Below are 13,519 nucleotides of genomic sequence, written 5' to 3' on the forward strand. Positions count from 1 at the left end.
TTCTCCCTTAAACTATTGTCCTGACAGATGAAGTCTTACATATTCAAAATCCCACAGTACTGCACATCACCGTCACCAGGAGCCTTCCTGTTTCCGTCTTCAGGATTATCTGTACACCGCATGGCTATTTTAGTAGTGGTCAAATCAATTTTTTTTTTGTTGTGAGAGCAATTTGTACAACGTCTGCATCACATTGTGCCCATTGTGGGTGATTATCTATGTAAGGAGGATTACTCCTACCTGTCATCGCTGTTGTTCCACTCGAGGAAAATAGCTTTCCAACCTTCCAAGCCAGTACATAACAGAACAGAAGGGAAGAAATTAAGGACATATTAGTGAGGTTTTTTAATCTGTGTTTTGCATCTAGGCTTTAAAGTCTCTATATAAAGTTTTAACTTATTGAATCTTTGGTTTGGACTGATTTCTTTTCAGGGACACGGTGAAGCAGATAATGACTTAATTGAGTGATCCGCTATACTCCTTTGGGATTTGTACAATCTCCGCTAATACTTTCAGACACTTTGCTTTGTTATCTGATGCCATGTTTTTTTTGTATACTTAAGTCAAATCTTCTGCTGTGCACAACTAACGTTTATTGAGGCGTAGTCAGTAATAATTCACTTCCTTCCACTTAAAATTCAGCACCGATGTCCCGGTCCGTCCGCCAACACTCCTGCTCTCCAAGCAAACGCTGGCACGTGAGGCGGTCCGGCCGAGCTGCATGCAGCTCCGTCTCCCTGGTCTAAATTGTAGCGGATGGCGTCTGAATGGTGAACTGGTGTGAGCCTGGCCAGATGCCTGGAAAAGATATGAGAGCCCCCATCTCTGTGCCAGAACATGCTGAGGCATGGGGATGATATCGTAACCCCCCCGTGGGGGATCCGGGGTCTGAGCAATGTTTTTGAACCCCTTTCTACATGTACCTGGGTTAGGTCAAAGTACTTAGTAAGTACTTATTAAGGGCTACTTCCAAGCTACGATAATCAGCTTCTGAGCAGTTATGGTATGGTTGTCAGAATAAGGAATTGACTGCAAAAGAAAAACAAGACACTTCAAAATTGGTTTTGCATATTAACTTGTTCTGGTTTGTTGCGCTTGAGGGTTCGTAATGAGGGTAAAGACCGGAGTAAACAAGATCAGCTCACATTTAGTTAACATATACAGGACTGTCTCAGAAAATTAGAATATTGTGATAAAGTTCTTTATTTTCCTTAATGCAATTAAAAAAAACAAAAATGTCATACATTCTGGATTCATTACAAATCAACTGAAATATTGCAAGCCTTTAATTATTTTAATATTGCTGATTATGGCTTACAGTTTAAGATTAAGATTCCCAGAATATTCTAATTTTTTGAGATAGGATATTTGAGTTTTCTTAAGCTGTAAGCCATCATCAGCAATATTAAAATAATAAAAGGCTTGCAATATTTCAGTTGATTTGTAATGAATCCAGAATGTATGACATTTTTGTTTTTGTAATGTGAGTACAGTGTGTGAATATTTATAAATACAGGTTAAATGATCAGTGAATGGGGGTAGGACTAAATAAGTTTACACTTCTTCCTACTCCTTTTTTGGCACATGTAAATCAAGATAGCAAGTTTTAAAGGATGAAATTCTTTGTTTTTTGTTGTTTTCTTAAACTTCTCATGAAGTGTTGTTTCTTTGTTTTACATGTACAAAAATAAAAAATAAATCAAATCAAATCAAATCAAATCATTACAGAAAATCACAATATTCAAATTTTCTGAGACAGTCCTGTAGATGGCCTTGAAGAAGAAACATGACTGCCTGTGATCTGCGTGATTCTCCCTCTATAACTGTGTTTAAAATAAACTTGTGGCATGTTCGGTTTGCACACAAATAATTTGGAGATTCGGAAATAATGTTTGAAAATAAATGTCACAAAATGGTAACTGTGAGATTATGTAGTCAGAGAGATTTTATCAGATCTCATACAGGAGCGCAAGGTTGTTAAATCCATGATAACGGCACGACACTAGTGGATAGAGACATGCATTAAGCATAATCAGTCTAATTTGGAGTTTACTTCAGGAGTCCTTTTAAATTCTTTTGATATATTTGGTGTGCAGCAGCCTACAGTAGCTATATACTTGGACAGGGCGCCAAGTCCTGCAATGCTCATTTTTATTACATACTATTTTAATCAAAATCATGTTTTTTCCTGGACAAAACATTTGATTTAAGCAGTTGTTTATATTTATTAAATGACACATATAATTTCTAACTACATAACAAAAAATGCAGGATATTAATGTTGATCACTTACTTTGCAAAAAAATTTATACTTTTTTTTTTAAGAACGATTCCCCTCCATCTTATAAGACTTTCATAGACCAAATCACAGCATTTCTACCATTAGAAAAGCTAACATTGGAAAAATATAACCGTGGTCATCTTTTTCAAGAATTTTGGTTCCCACTATTTTCTGGTTTAGAGAACTTCATTGTACACTGATTGCTGTTTTATTGCTGTAATTTACTTACGTATCTTATGTATCTGTAGGTATTCGAGTTTTGATGCCCCTACTGTTACTTACTGATGTTATTTTTCATATATATTTTTTTTCCCAGTTTATTTATTTTTATTTATTTATTTCGTGTGTATGTTTTTGTGTTTTTTTGGGAGGGTGGGGGGTGGGGGGGGTTGTAGGCGAGATTTGGCATGTGTGCACAAAAGAAAATTGTAAGACCTACTGTCATTAAGGTTGTTTCTGATTGCCTTTCTTTTGTGAAATAAAAAGAAAAAAAAATCATGTTTTTTCCTTAACATAAACAATTTAGATTACTACATTTTTATTACTAAACCAAACCAAATGATTCGGGTGCCTCAACATAACCAAGAGCAAAACAAAAGAGAAGATTGATGTAAAAGTCAAGAGTTATGGCCTCAGAGATGAGAAAGATACAGATAGTCGCTGGAGCCGTACGGGCCTTCCACTGTAGGCTCTGCTGCACCATAAAAGAGAAAACATTAATATTTTTGTTTTATTTACCCGAGCATTCTTGACTGTTCTTTCAGTGTCTTCTCATGTATTACATAGACGTCAGACAAAACAGAGTATGCTCTGTGCATTTTGAAAATATAGATTCTCAGCTGGTGTCCCGTGTCTGTGGACTTTAGATGTTCATCTCTGCGCCTGCAGGAGTTTTGTTCCATAGGCCGAAACACATGAATCAGTTGTATAAAGATTTTATTGATCTCATGCATGGTTGTCTCCTTTGTCTCCGTGCTACCTCGTGGTGGACTGGTAACCTGTGCACGATGCACCGCGCTTCTCTCAGGCTGATCACTGGAATGCTCATTTTGCAAGGCTGCAGTTGCCAGAAGCAGCGGGAATGTCGCTCAATGAACCACAAGCAATATTATAAAGCATTTAAGGTGCTTATATACGATAAAATACCTCAAGAACTATTGTTCAGTCAAAGGGGAAGATAGAGGAACCGCAGCAACGAACTCTGGAGTTGCAATTTTCAGAAATGAGAGAAATTCTTCAAAGAAAACCAGAAAGCCACAGAAATCATGGGAAAAAATGTGGAATCCAATGTCCTGGATGACCAGCTCCCGTTAGGCTCTGAAAATGTTGGATTTCACCACTTGATTAAAGATTTACAGCTGCAGGACAGCTAGATGAAGCCCTCCGACCCAGAGAAGTGTGAGTGATGTGGGTATCAGAACTGGTATCAGATTGGTATGCAGTTTCGGGCAGCACCCATTCCCGATGTTTTGGAGTGTAAGTTGGAAAAAAAAAATCAGTAAATTCATCTCTAGCAGAAAAACTAAAAATCTAGACTATGTATTCTAGGGAGGTTGCGGCTCATTTGTACAACACAACACAGCTGGTTGCAGTGAAATATGTTTACTTTGCTCACTTGGGTAAGAAGAAGTTTATTCTGAGACATTTATGTCCATGTCTTTTATGCTTTTGAGAAAGACTGACTATATTTCTCTGTGGTAAGCCAGGTCAAACTTTAGCTAAGTTTTCTCTTGTGCTTTTTTTGTTAAAATCTTTCTGACCACAAACTTTTTGCGGCTTATTGCTCCATCCAATAATGCAAACATGGATTTATCCCACAAACCGAGCTCCTGATGCTTTCTGGAGACGCGGCGGTGGTGGGAGTTGGAATACGGCCTCACATATCCACTATAGCATAGATACGGTGTATTATGCAACATGATTTGAGCTGCCCCATTAAACAGCACAAGCGTGAAATCTAGGGCAGAACGCCCAGCATCCTAAGACGTCTCTCAAGCTTTGAAACGCTGGGGTGTCGCTGAGCCGAGCTCCAACTGTGTCATGCCTAGTCACTTACACGCACTGATATAAACACTAGTGCCTTGATATATTCACTCAGCGGCATGGACACACGTTTGTTCTGTTCTAACGGGAGGCTGTTCGCTCTCCCAGGTGAATTGTTTTAGTTTGGTCCATGTTTTTGTTCATTTGGCTCATTTACTTACTGAAAATGGGCAACTTAAGCAACAAATATTACTGCCATTGTATTCTTGTTTTACCTCATTCTGAAGCTTATGCAGTTGAGGGTAATTACCCTGTATGTATCAACAGATGTTTGAAACCTAAAAACAGCACAAGATACAAAACTGCAGTAATGAGTTTACTTGATGATCATTTTGCAAATCCTCAGATTTTATTAAGAATCTGCAAATAACAGGTTATTAATAACAAGCTGTCTTGATAAACTAAATTTATTTACTCAAATTTGATATGCACATAGTTAAGATGAGTGTTTTCTAATCATGCCTCATGCTGCCTCTATTCCATGTCATCTCATCAGTGGCTTTTCATATTATTCTTTTTTTTGCACATTTATAAAATGAAGTGCTTCAAAATATCATCTGTAGTTATAAAAATAAACTATCTGATGGTAACAGGTGGTATGTTGGTTTGAATTCTCTGTAGATCTTTCAGTGGAGATTATATCAAGGAAGATAAAGCAGAAGTCTAACTATAATTTGGAAGTTCTGAGTAAAAATCTCAAGTTACTTTCTTCAAGTGATTTTGATATAACCTGGGCAGCCTTCCCTAGTCTTTTACTCTTCAATACCAAGGATTAGTCTGGTTCTTGTGGATTTCCAGGGGGCAGTAGAAACTGTGGGGAAAGAATCAGCCTCTAGATGCCAATCAATGGGCATAAAAACAGTCAGAGAAACGAAGCGTGTGACGTAGGAAGAACAACAACCTGCTAGTATCAACAAAAGACATATGCAATGGTGTTCAGTGCAATAAAATACAATAGAAACCTGTTGATCCATGGTGTATAGTACTGGAGTTGAGGGGGGGTGAGGGGGGATGGCATCCTCCCTGAAATAAAAACGGTCAAAATCATCCCCCCTGTAAAACTGCTGTCCCCCCTTTCCATCCCTTATGTCATTTCATCAATGCATGTGGTATTACTGATATTTCAACATTTAGAGTCATCACCAGAAAAATAACACCAGAAAAATAACTTATTTGACAATTTTCACCTGTTTCAAGTACATTTTCACTTGAAATAAGTAGATCTGCCAGTGGGACAAGATTTATCTTCTTATTACAAGCAAAAAAATCTTGTTCCATTGGCAGATTTTTCTACTTATTTCAAGTGAAAATCTACTTGAAACAGGTGAAAATTTTTGTTTTTTCCAGTGATGAGTCTTGTTTTAAGTGTAATGAGATTTTTTTTACTAAAATGAGACATTTGAACTAGAAATAAGACAAATATTCTTGTTAAGATTTTGAGTTTTTGCAGTGATCCATTTTACTTATCCTGTGAAGGACAGAGGCATATTGATAAGTTCAGAAAACCGTTTTTTATTGTTGTGTTTTGATGTATTTGATGTAAGTCCAGTGGATATTTAAAGCTTACAGAAGGCTGCATTTAACTGCTGCTATGTCATTCCTGCAGTATTTCTGCAGGTCAGTGCTATTATTTGTTATATATTTTATTATTTGTAATCAGCACAAATTATCTGTCCCCATATGATAAAATCCACCATCCCCCCTGATTTTTTTTTTTACAACTCGAGTACTGATGGTGTAGTTGTCAATTCTCTCATCTTGGTACGACTCCTCGTGTAAAGTCTGATTGGTTTGGTGTGTTCTGTACCTTGGAAAATGACTGTGGTTGGAAAGTGTGCCTGATTCAATACCCGACACAGTTTTGCGAGTTGAACGGTGTGACCTGACCAGGCTACTTTAAATTGTGCTGAACAAAAAAAAATACACTGATTTTAATACTTTGCTTGATCTCCACTGTTCTTCCTCTTCAGAGAAGCCAAGATGATGTGCGAGGTGATGCCCACCATCAGCGAGGACACGGCGCTGAGCCAGCGCGGCTCTCAGAGCAGCGCCTCGGACCCGGACTCCCACTTCGAGCAGCTGATGGTGAATATGCTGGACGAGAGGGACCGGCTGCTGGACACGCTGAGGGAAACCCAGGAGAGCCTGGGTCTGTCCCAGCAGCACCTTCAGGATGTCATCTACGACCGGGACTCGCTGCAACGGCAGCTTAGCTCCGCCCTGCCACAGGTAAGCCACACCTGTGCCCTTGTTGCCTTATTTTTGTGGCATTTTTATTGTACAACCATTGAAAATGTTTTTTAAAGCCCTTGACTTGTGGGTTTGCAGCATTACTGAGCATTTTTCTTTTATTCTACCACCACGCTTGAAGCATCTCTGTGCAGTCAGCTGATTTTTAAAACGTCAGGTCTACTTGGACATCCAGAGTGGGTTCAGCCTCGCTGCGTGTATATACAGTGAAACATTTTCCCTCGCTGGAAGTGAATTCAGCCTTCCACAGTGCAGAGAAAGGTTTTATGTAATAGTTCCTGCAGGAAGTGGAGATTAGCACTTTCTAAAATTGTGTCAGTAATTCTTTTCACACGCTCGGAAGACTCTGGTGGGTTGTTCGTGGCTCAAGGAGGACTTTGTTCGCAGGCGGTGCCTGATTCTGGGGCAGTAATCCACATGGTTTCAGGGATGCAGGTTCGGCAAACACTGCATCTGTTTTCTGCATTGGTTTGACTCTACTCTTAGACTTTTTTTTCCCACTGTAATATTGTTGTTCAAAACATTTGGAAACAATAACTTAATTGTTTGATCATTTTCTATTGATGGTTATCCTTTCCTGATTAGCCATGCCTCTGATAATTACTAGAAGATGGCACACAGACGTGTGGGAATGATGAACCAACAAGCGATGCGGACTTGTCCGTCCTTGGTCTCAGCTGTTGTGCAGCTTCCTCTCCACCGTCATCTCATGTTTAGTCAGAATCAGCGTTTGTCTATCACGTAGTGAAGTGAAGATTTGTTACAATCTGTGGGGTTCCTTAGCTAGCCTGTTTTATTTTTTTTTAGGAATTAGCATTTTCATGAATTGGTATTATATTCATGTTGAATGTGGACTATATTTGAATGAATTGGATAAACTGAATTAAAATGAATTGGAATTTGGTTGAACTGATTTGCATTGTACTCAGTCGGACTCTGTTAAAGTTGTATTAAGTAAAAGTGCAACTGTCTACATTTGTAGAATAAAAGCCATCACCGGCTATTATAAGACCAATGTGAAGCAAAGATTATTTCAAGTGGAGTTTTGAGGCTGTTGTAATTCACGTGCACACGACCAGTGAGTAATTCCATTCCAGGGGAGAATATTTTGAGTAATACATGTCATTTCTAATATGATTGACATGACAGTCAGCTCAGCCAATGGCTAGCCACTATCACCTCCTCGTCCATTATGGTCATGCTACCAAACTTACCAAAGCATTTGACAGTACTACTACTTGACAGCACTAACCCAGCCTCAGCTAAACGGGGCAGTGTTTTCAATTTTGCCATCGATTTAACATGTTGAACAAGATATTCCTCTGCAAACGTCTGCTGGCAGCCCTGCAGCTAGCTCGGCAGGGATTGGCTGAGGGAGCTGCCAGTCAAAGCTAACTTTCATTGACATATGATCGGCGTATTCCATGGATGTATTAAATGACTGGATAGGAGACAGGAAAATGGCCGCCGTTCATTTCAATGTAAATTGCTCACCTAGCGCGTAAGCCGAAAAAAGTTCCGGACTTCGCGAGTATTAATATACTATGTATTAATATAATATATTAATTAATGTATATTATTACATGTATAGTATTACATATATTATAAATGTATTAATATAATATATATTAATATAATACATCCATTGAGTGCACGGACACGGCTGTGACGTCAGCACTGACGTCGCGCCCAGAAAGAGACTTTTCTTTGACTTTTCTGGCCGTAAGAAAACATTTTTGACGGATATAAAGTCCATGACTTAAAAATATAGAATACAAAGATTAGTAATTTGACGGTGATTACAGCTGGAGGTGTCCTGTGAACAGTTTTAGAGGCTTCTCTTTTACTATTGCGGTCTATGGGAAAAAGCTTTTTGGGCCCCATGGGATTTTTTGTTGCAGTACCGCGGTTGGCCACTGGGAAAAATCGGCGTGCCTTCTGAGTGCGAGACCGGGGGGCTGGCGCTTTCCCGTCGGCTTCCTGGACAACATGGCTGCATGCAGTACAAGAGAAAAAAAGGTAGTGTGGATGGAGGTCTTTTTATGGCTAAAATGCTAATGGATGCAGTAAATATGGACTAGATGAATGAATGTGGACCAGTGTGGAAGTTGCTACTGCTGCATTTCAGCAGCAGGAACCTTTTCGAGCATAATTCTTTGACACTTTTGAGATCAACTGGAACATTCAGTCTGGAGATGTTCATTTAGTGATTAATTGAATGGTCCCACTGTTTTATTTCATCCTTTATGTCTCGGTTTTAATCACCACAACAGCCTGAACCTGTTAACGCTACATTGTGATACCTTCAAACTGGAACATAGGAGTCTGCTGGACGGAGCTCCAGCTTCTTCACACTGGTTTCAAGTCAACACGCGCAGCCTGTAGACATGTATAACATGAACAGACTTTCCATTAATATAGCTGAAACATACTTCCTGGTTTGCAGTACTTTGCAGTACCACACTTCAGCACTTATTTAAATTGACCAAAGCCATTACCTTAGATCTCAAAAGAAATCCAAAAGATCTGGGGATTAACATGGTATTTTAGTACTTTGGAAAATGCCCCAGGTCTTTTAAGCTCTTGGTGCTGCTAGTTGAAATGCAACCTTTTGTCTGACCTAGAGATGCTTTAAAAAGGCTTCCACCCGAAACAGCTTTACCTGGGTTTTAAATTCATCTCGTAGTGTAAGTTTGAACTCAGGGATATTTGCTCTTACTTGATCCTCTGGGCTTTTGTTCCTCCCCAAACATAACATGATGGACAGTCCACAGAGCAAGACATGAAAAGGGAAAAGTTAACAACTACAAAAGTCTGCTTTTTGATATTTTCAAATACCCTGACATGTTATACAAAATTGGAAAAAAAAAACATCTCTTTTCCTTCTTTTTATCCGTATTTGACAGCATTTCTCTACTTACTCTTATTTGTATGGCAAATTCATGCTCCTCTGCTGCCAAAAAAATTACCACCTTTTTTTTTCTTTCTTCTCTTTTTTCTGGATCCAGGCCTGTCAGCGTGAAATAACATTTTCATTATCAGACAATTTCGCTGATCTCCACCGGCGGTAAAACCTTGTTTTGATGTATGGTTTGTCATTGTGTAACGACAGAGCTGACATATTGCTCTGGTGCTTTTCTTGACATGTGGCTTAAATTAGCTGTCACCGCGATCCTCCTAGCACCATCCCTGCACAAACCGTTCTCTTAATTAATCTGATGGTGTCTTATTGGCCTTGTTCATATCAACAATGGCTTAATGGTTTATGAAGAGGCTTGTTAGGCACTGGTGATTGTGCAGAAGCATTCTGGCAAGGGAAGTATTTAATATGCAGCAGAAAAGTGGTTTCTGTGCAGCTTTCGCCGTGTTTCACAGAAGCAACCATCACTGCTGTGCCGCTGTGTGATGAATGTCTTTACACTTGATTAGCCTGTATTGACTTTTCTGCATTGGACCTTTCTTTTCTAATAGGATCTCTTTAATATAGATGTCATTTTGCGACAATTTCAGGGGAACAGAAGTGTGAAATGATGCTCAGATGACCATGTAGTGGAATTCTTAAAGAGGCCAATAGATAGCTTCCAGGTCTTTCTCTTCTGTGTGATTGCAGAGGATGTGATGAATGAGAGGAGAAGCAGAGCTTTTTGAGGCAGAAGTGGCCTCATTTAAGTGATAGGGAGGCTGTAAATGTGTCCTCGCTGTTATCACGTCTTTATTCACGCAGCCCAAAGTGCTGCAAGGATTCATTGTTGGGCCCGACGGACTTCCATTGCTTCAGTTTTCCCCGCCATCCTTCTTCCTTCCTTCACTGTTTCTGCTGTCGCTGCCTTTTCTGTTATTGTTACTTTGCCCTGAATCGCTCTCTTTCTTCATTGTTTTTTTTTGTGCCATCCTTCCATCAGAGGTCATGGCTTCACAGCGAGCTGTGACACTTTCGACTGATGGGAGTGACATTTGCCGTCCCCACTGGAAGCTTCTGGCGACACCTCTCCCTTTCGTGCATAACAATCCAGGAGTGAGGCTTCTCTCCTCTTCCACAGGCCCTTGTCTTCCCTTCCCACATTTCCTCAGGCCACTTTCTTACAAAGCAGAAAAATGGAACAGGCAGTGATTAGCTGCATCACGCCGATCTGGACAGCCCTTTATAAATCTATCATTTAAAGAAATACTCTATCCTTCCATAGATCCCTTTCTTTTGTTTAATCTGACACAACAAATTCAGTTAACACCCTTCTGACTACTTAACATTTAAATTTTGAAAGCACATATTGGAAAGTGTCTGCTGCTCAAAACACAGAGCTTCTCTGCATCATTGCTGTTTTGAAGCACCTGCATTTGTGTGAATGTCGCCAGAAGTGAAGTTTGCATCTCCAGCCTGACAACTGCATTTGTTTGACAGCATAGGAGGGAGCGCGTTACACTTTGAGCAGACCTCCCTGAATCATGGGATGTGGCGGTATGTCTCGTCTGAGTGAGATGAAAGTGATTTTGTAAAACATAAACCTGATGGTTCTGACTTGGCTCCCTCGCCAACGTCTTGTACCCGCCGCGCCGCAGAGTTACTGTCCAACAAGCGAATGGGGGCACGTGTTAAAAAGTTGGCTCTAGGAACTCTTACGTGTGGCATATCATTTCAAATATCAATCAATCAATCAATCAATTCATATTTATTTCGAGCAATGAACATAACATAAATGACCTGCGTGCAACATAAAATTAAACAAATACCTTTTATCAGGTTTATCAGGTGCAGGTTCAAAATACAAATTAATTCGTCAACACTCGAAAGGGAGTGGGAAGAAGAAAACTTATTTAATCCCACCCCTGTTTCTCATTAACAACTTGACAGATTTTTTTTTTTTAAGGCTTCCTCCTGTCTCAACATTTGAACCAAAAAAAATGAAAAAAAGACCTATATCAAATTATATATAAAAAAAAAATTCTACAGTTCACCTCACCTAAATTCACACACATTGTGGCTACGAAATGCAGATGCATTTCATGGCCACAATGCGTGCAAATCCAGGAACAATGTATATAGTAATATTTATAGTTAACCGTTAACTTATATTTATAATAAACCGTTAACTTATATTAACGGTTTATTATAAATATAAGTTAACGGTTAACTATAAATATTACTATATACATTGTTCCTGGAAATATAGAAACCAATTTTACCAGTGCAGATGCTCAACTTGCACCTTTTATTCACCCTTTGATGAAACAAAGCAATTCTAATGACGTTGGTAATTATTTGCACAAATCATGTGAAGATTTAAGGGTTCCCCGATAGTCTTATTTGGAAGTTCTCCTCAGAAGACAATAAAGCTTTTATCATTATCTCAATCTCATGGATAAGAAATTCTTTGAAATGAAGTCCAAAGTTGAACAAAGATCCAAAAACCAGAAAGGTGGTTGCGTCTTAACCACAGCGTAGCAGAATTTATTGATGATGGAAGTGAACAAAGATAACTGAGATAAGTGTTCTTTTGCTCCACTCGATTTGTTATAGATTTGACCTGCATACAGTTTATGATTTCTCCAAACACCTTTCTGTCAGATCAATCTGCTTTCCACAGCCGTGCTCCTGCAAGCACTTCACAGTTAATGATTTCTCTCCTGTTTTAATCTGTGGAATATTTCCACTCAATTATCGGCCTTCAAGCCCAGGGTCGTAGGTGTGCATCTTTCACACAGTCTCAGATGTCCTCACTCGTCTGAACATAGCGGCAAAGTTCAATCTGTTCAATAATAACATACTATAATAAGAGACCTGGCTTCCATACACATCAGGAACTGAGCGCTCCTACAACTTGAAGATCAATTCACTACAGAAATAACTTGCATGCAATATTTTGTTCATTTTTAATTGGGAAACTAACTAAATCTGGTTTTCTTGTCCTTTTTTCTTTGACCATTTCTTTAAAACCATCTGTGAAATCATAACCGTTGAACCTATAGTGGTGAGATCAAGCGTGGGTGTAAGAAAATGAACAGTCTCCACGGAAAATACAGACTTCTAAAAGCCGTAACTATTTTAAAACTTTTAAGAGATTGGTGAATTCCCACCGAAAGAGAGATAAAGTCTTACACTTTAGGACAGCACTTGTGCAGCTGGGGTTTTGTCTTTTGAGAGCAACTAATAGCTGTACATTATTATGAATATGGTTTGATTGGAAACCGCGACCTGTGCTGCCCAGGGTGAGCAGTTTAACCTTCTCAGGGAGAGAAGGCCACCACTGTCGTCTCAATCCTGGTATTATTTCATGTCTTGGGTTACTTTAGGCCCCTCGTAATTGTTAGATAATCACCTCATCGCAAGTGTGTGAGCAGAACGCAAACTGCAATAATGTTAATCAGTCGATTCAGCAGCATAAAAACAGCTGGTTACCCTTGTTATTTCCACCATTTGAGCTCGTTCCTTCTGTTGGTTTTATGGCACCAGCTGTTAATTTGTCACTTCTGACCAGCTGAACCTTAAGGAGCATCTTGTCGAAATTCACACAATGGATTTAGTTCCAAACCCAAACACCATAACATCAAGAGAATAGTCATTTCAAAATATTTGCATGATATGAGAGTTGGTGTTGACTTCCCAACAGATGTTGAGCGTCTCTGCTCGAGTATGTAGACAAGTCGAGTCTGCACTTCCCTGCACATGTGGGCCTCCTCCATCCCCCATCAGCCCCAACCACGAAAACCAGCAGGCAAGCTGGCAGAGGGGTGAAATCCTCCGGAGCGCTCAGCTGCGCGTTACTGTACGAGAAGGGCCCCGAGGGTCTGCCGGAGCCCTTTTCCCATGATGTTTGTTTTGCTGTTGTCATGCACTTTCTCGTGAAGGCGGCTGCCGCTGGCTCGACCCCAGCTGATCCTCCTCGCTGCCGTCGACCTACCGACCTCCAGAAATACAGATTCAAGCTAAAGCCACGTTGTGGACACCTT

General features: G+C 39.7%; 1 protein-coding gene across 5 annotated transcripts in view; it reads left to right on the forward strand.

Annotated features, from left to right (window-relative positions):
* Positions 1–13,519, forward strand: part of ppfia2 (PTPRF interacting protein alpha 2) — a 212,045-nt gene that overhangs the window by 16,601 nt on the left and 181,925 nt on the right. For all 5 annotated transcript variants that reach the window (XM_061714572.1, XM_061714573.1, XM_061714574.1 and 2 more), the window contains exon 2: positions 6,295–6,553. In XM_061714572.1, coding sequence (XP_061570556.1) covers positions 6,305–6,553 — 249 coding nt within the window. In that variant the 5' untranslated portion in view covers positions 6,295–6,304. The remainder of the gene's footprint in view (positions 1–6,294; positions 6,554–13,519) is intronic.

The sequence above is a fragment of the Cololabis saira genome, chromosome 23 (assembly GCF_033807715.1).
Source record: "Cololabis saira isolate AMF1-May2022 chromosome 23, fColSai1.1, whole genome shotgun sequence".
Lineage (NCBI taxonomy): Eukaryota > Metazoa > Chordata > Actinopteri > Beloniformes > Belonidae > Cololabis > Cololabis saira.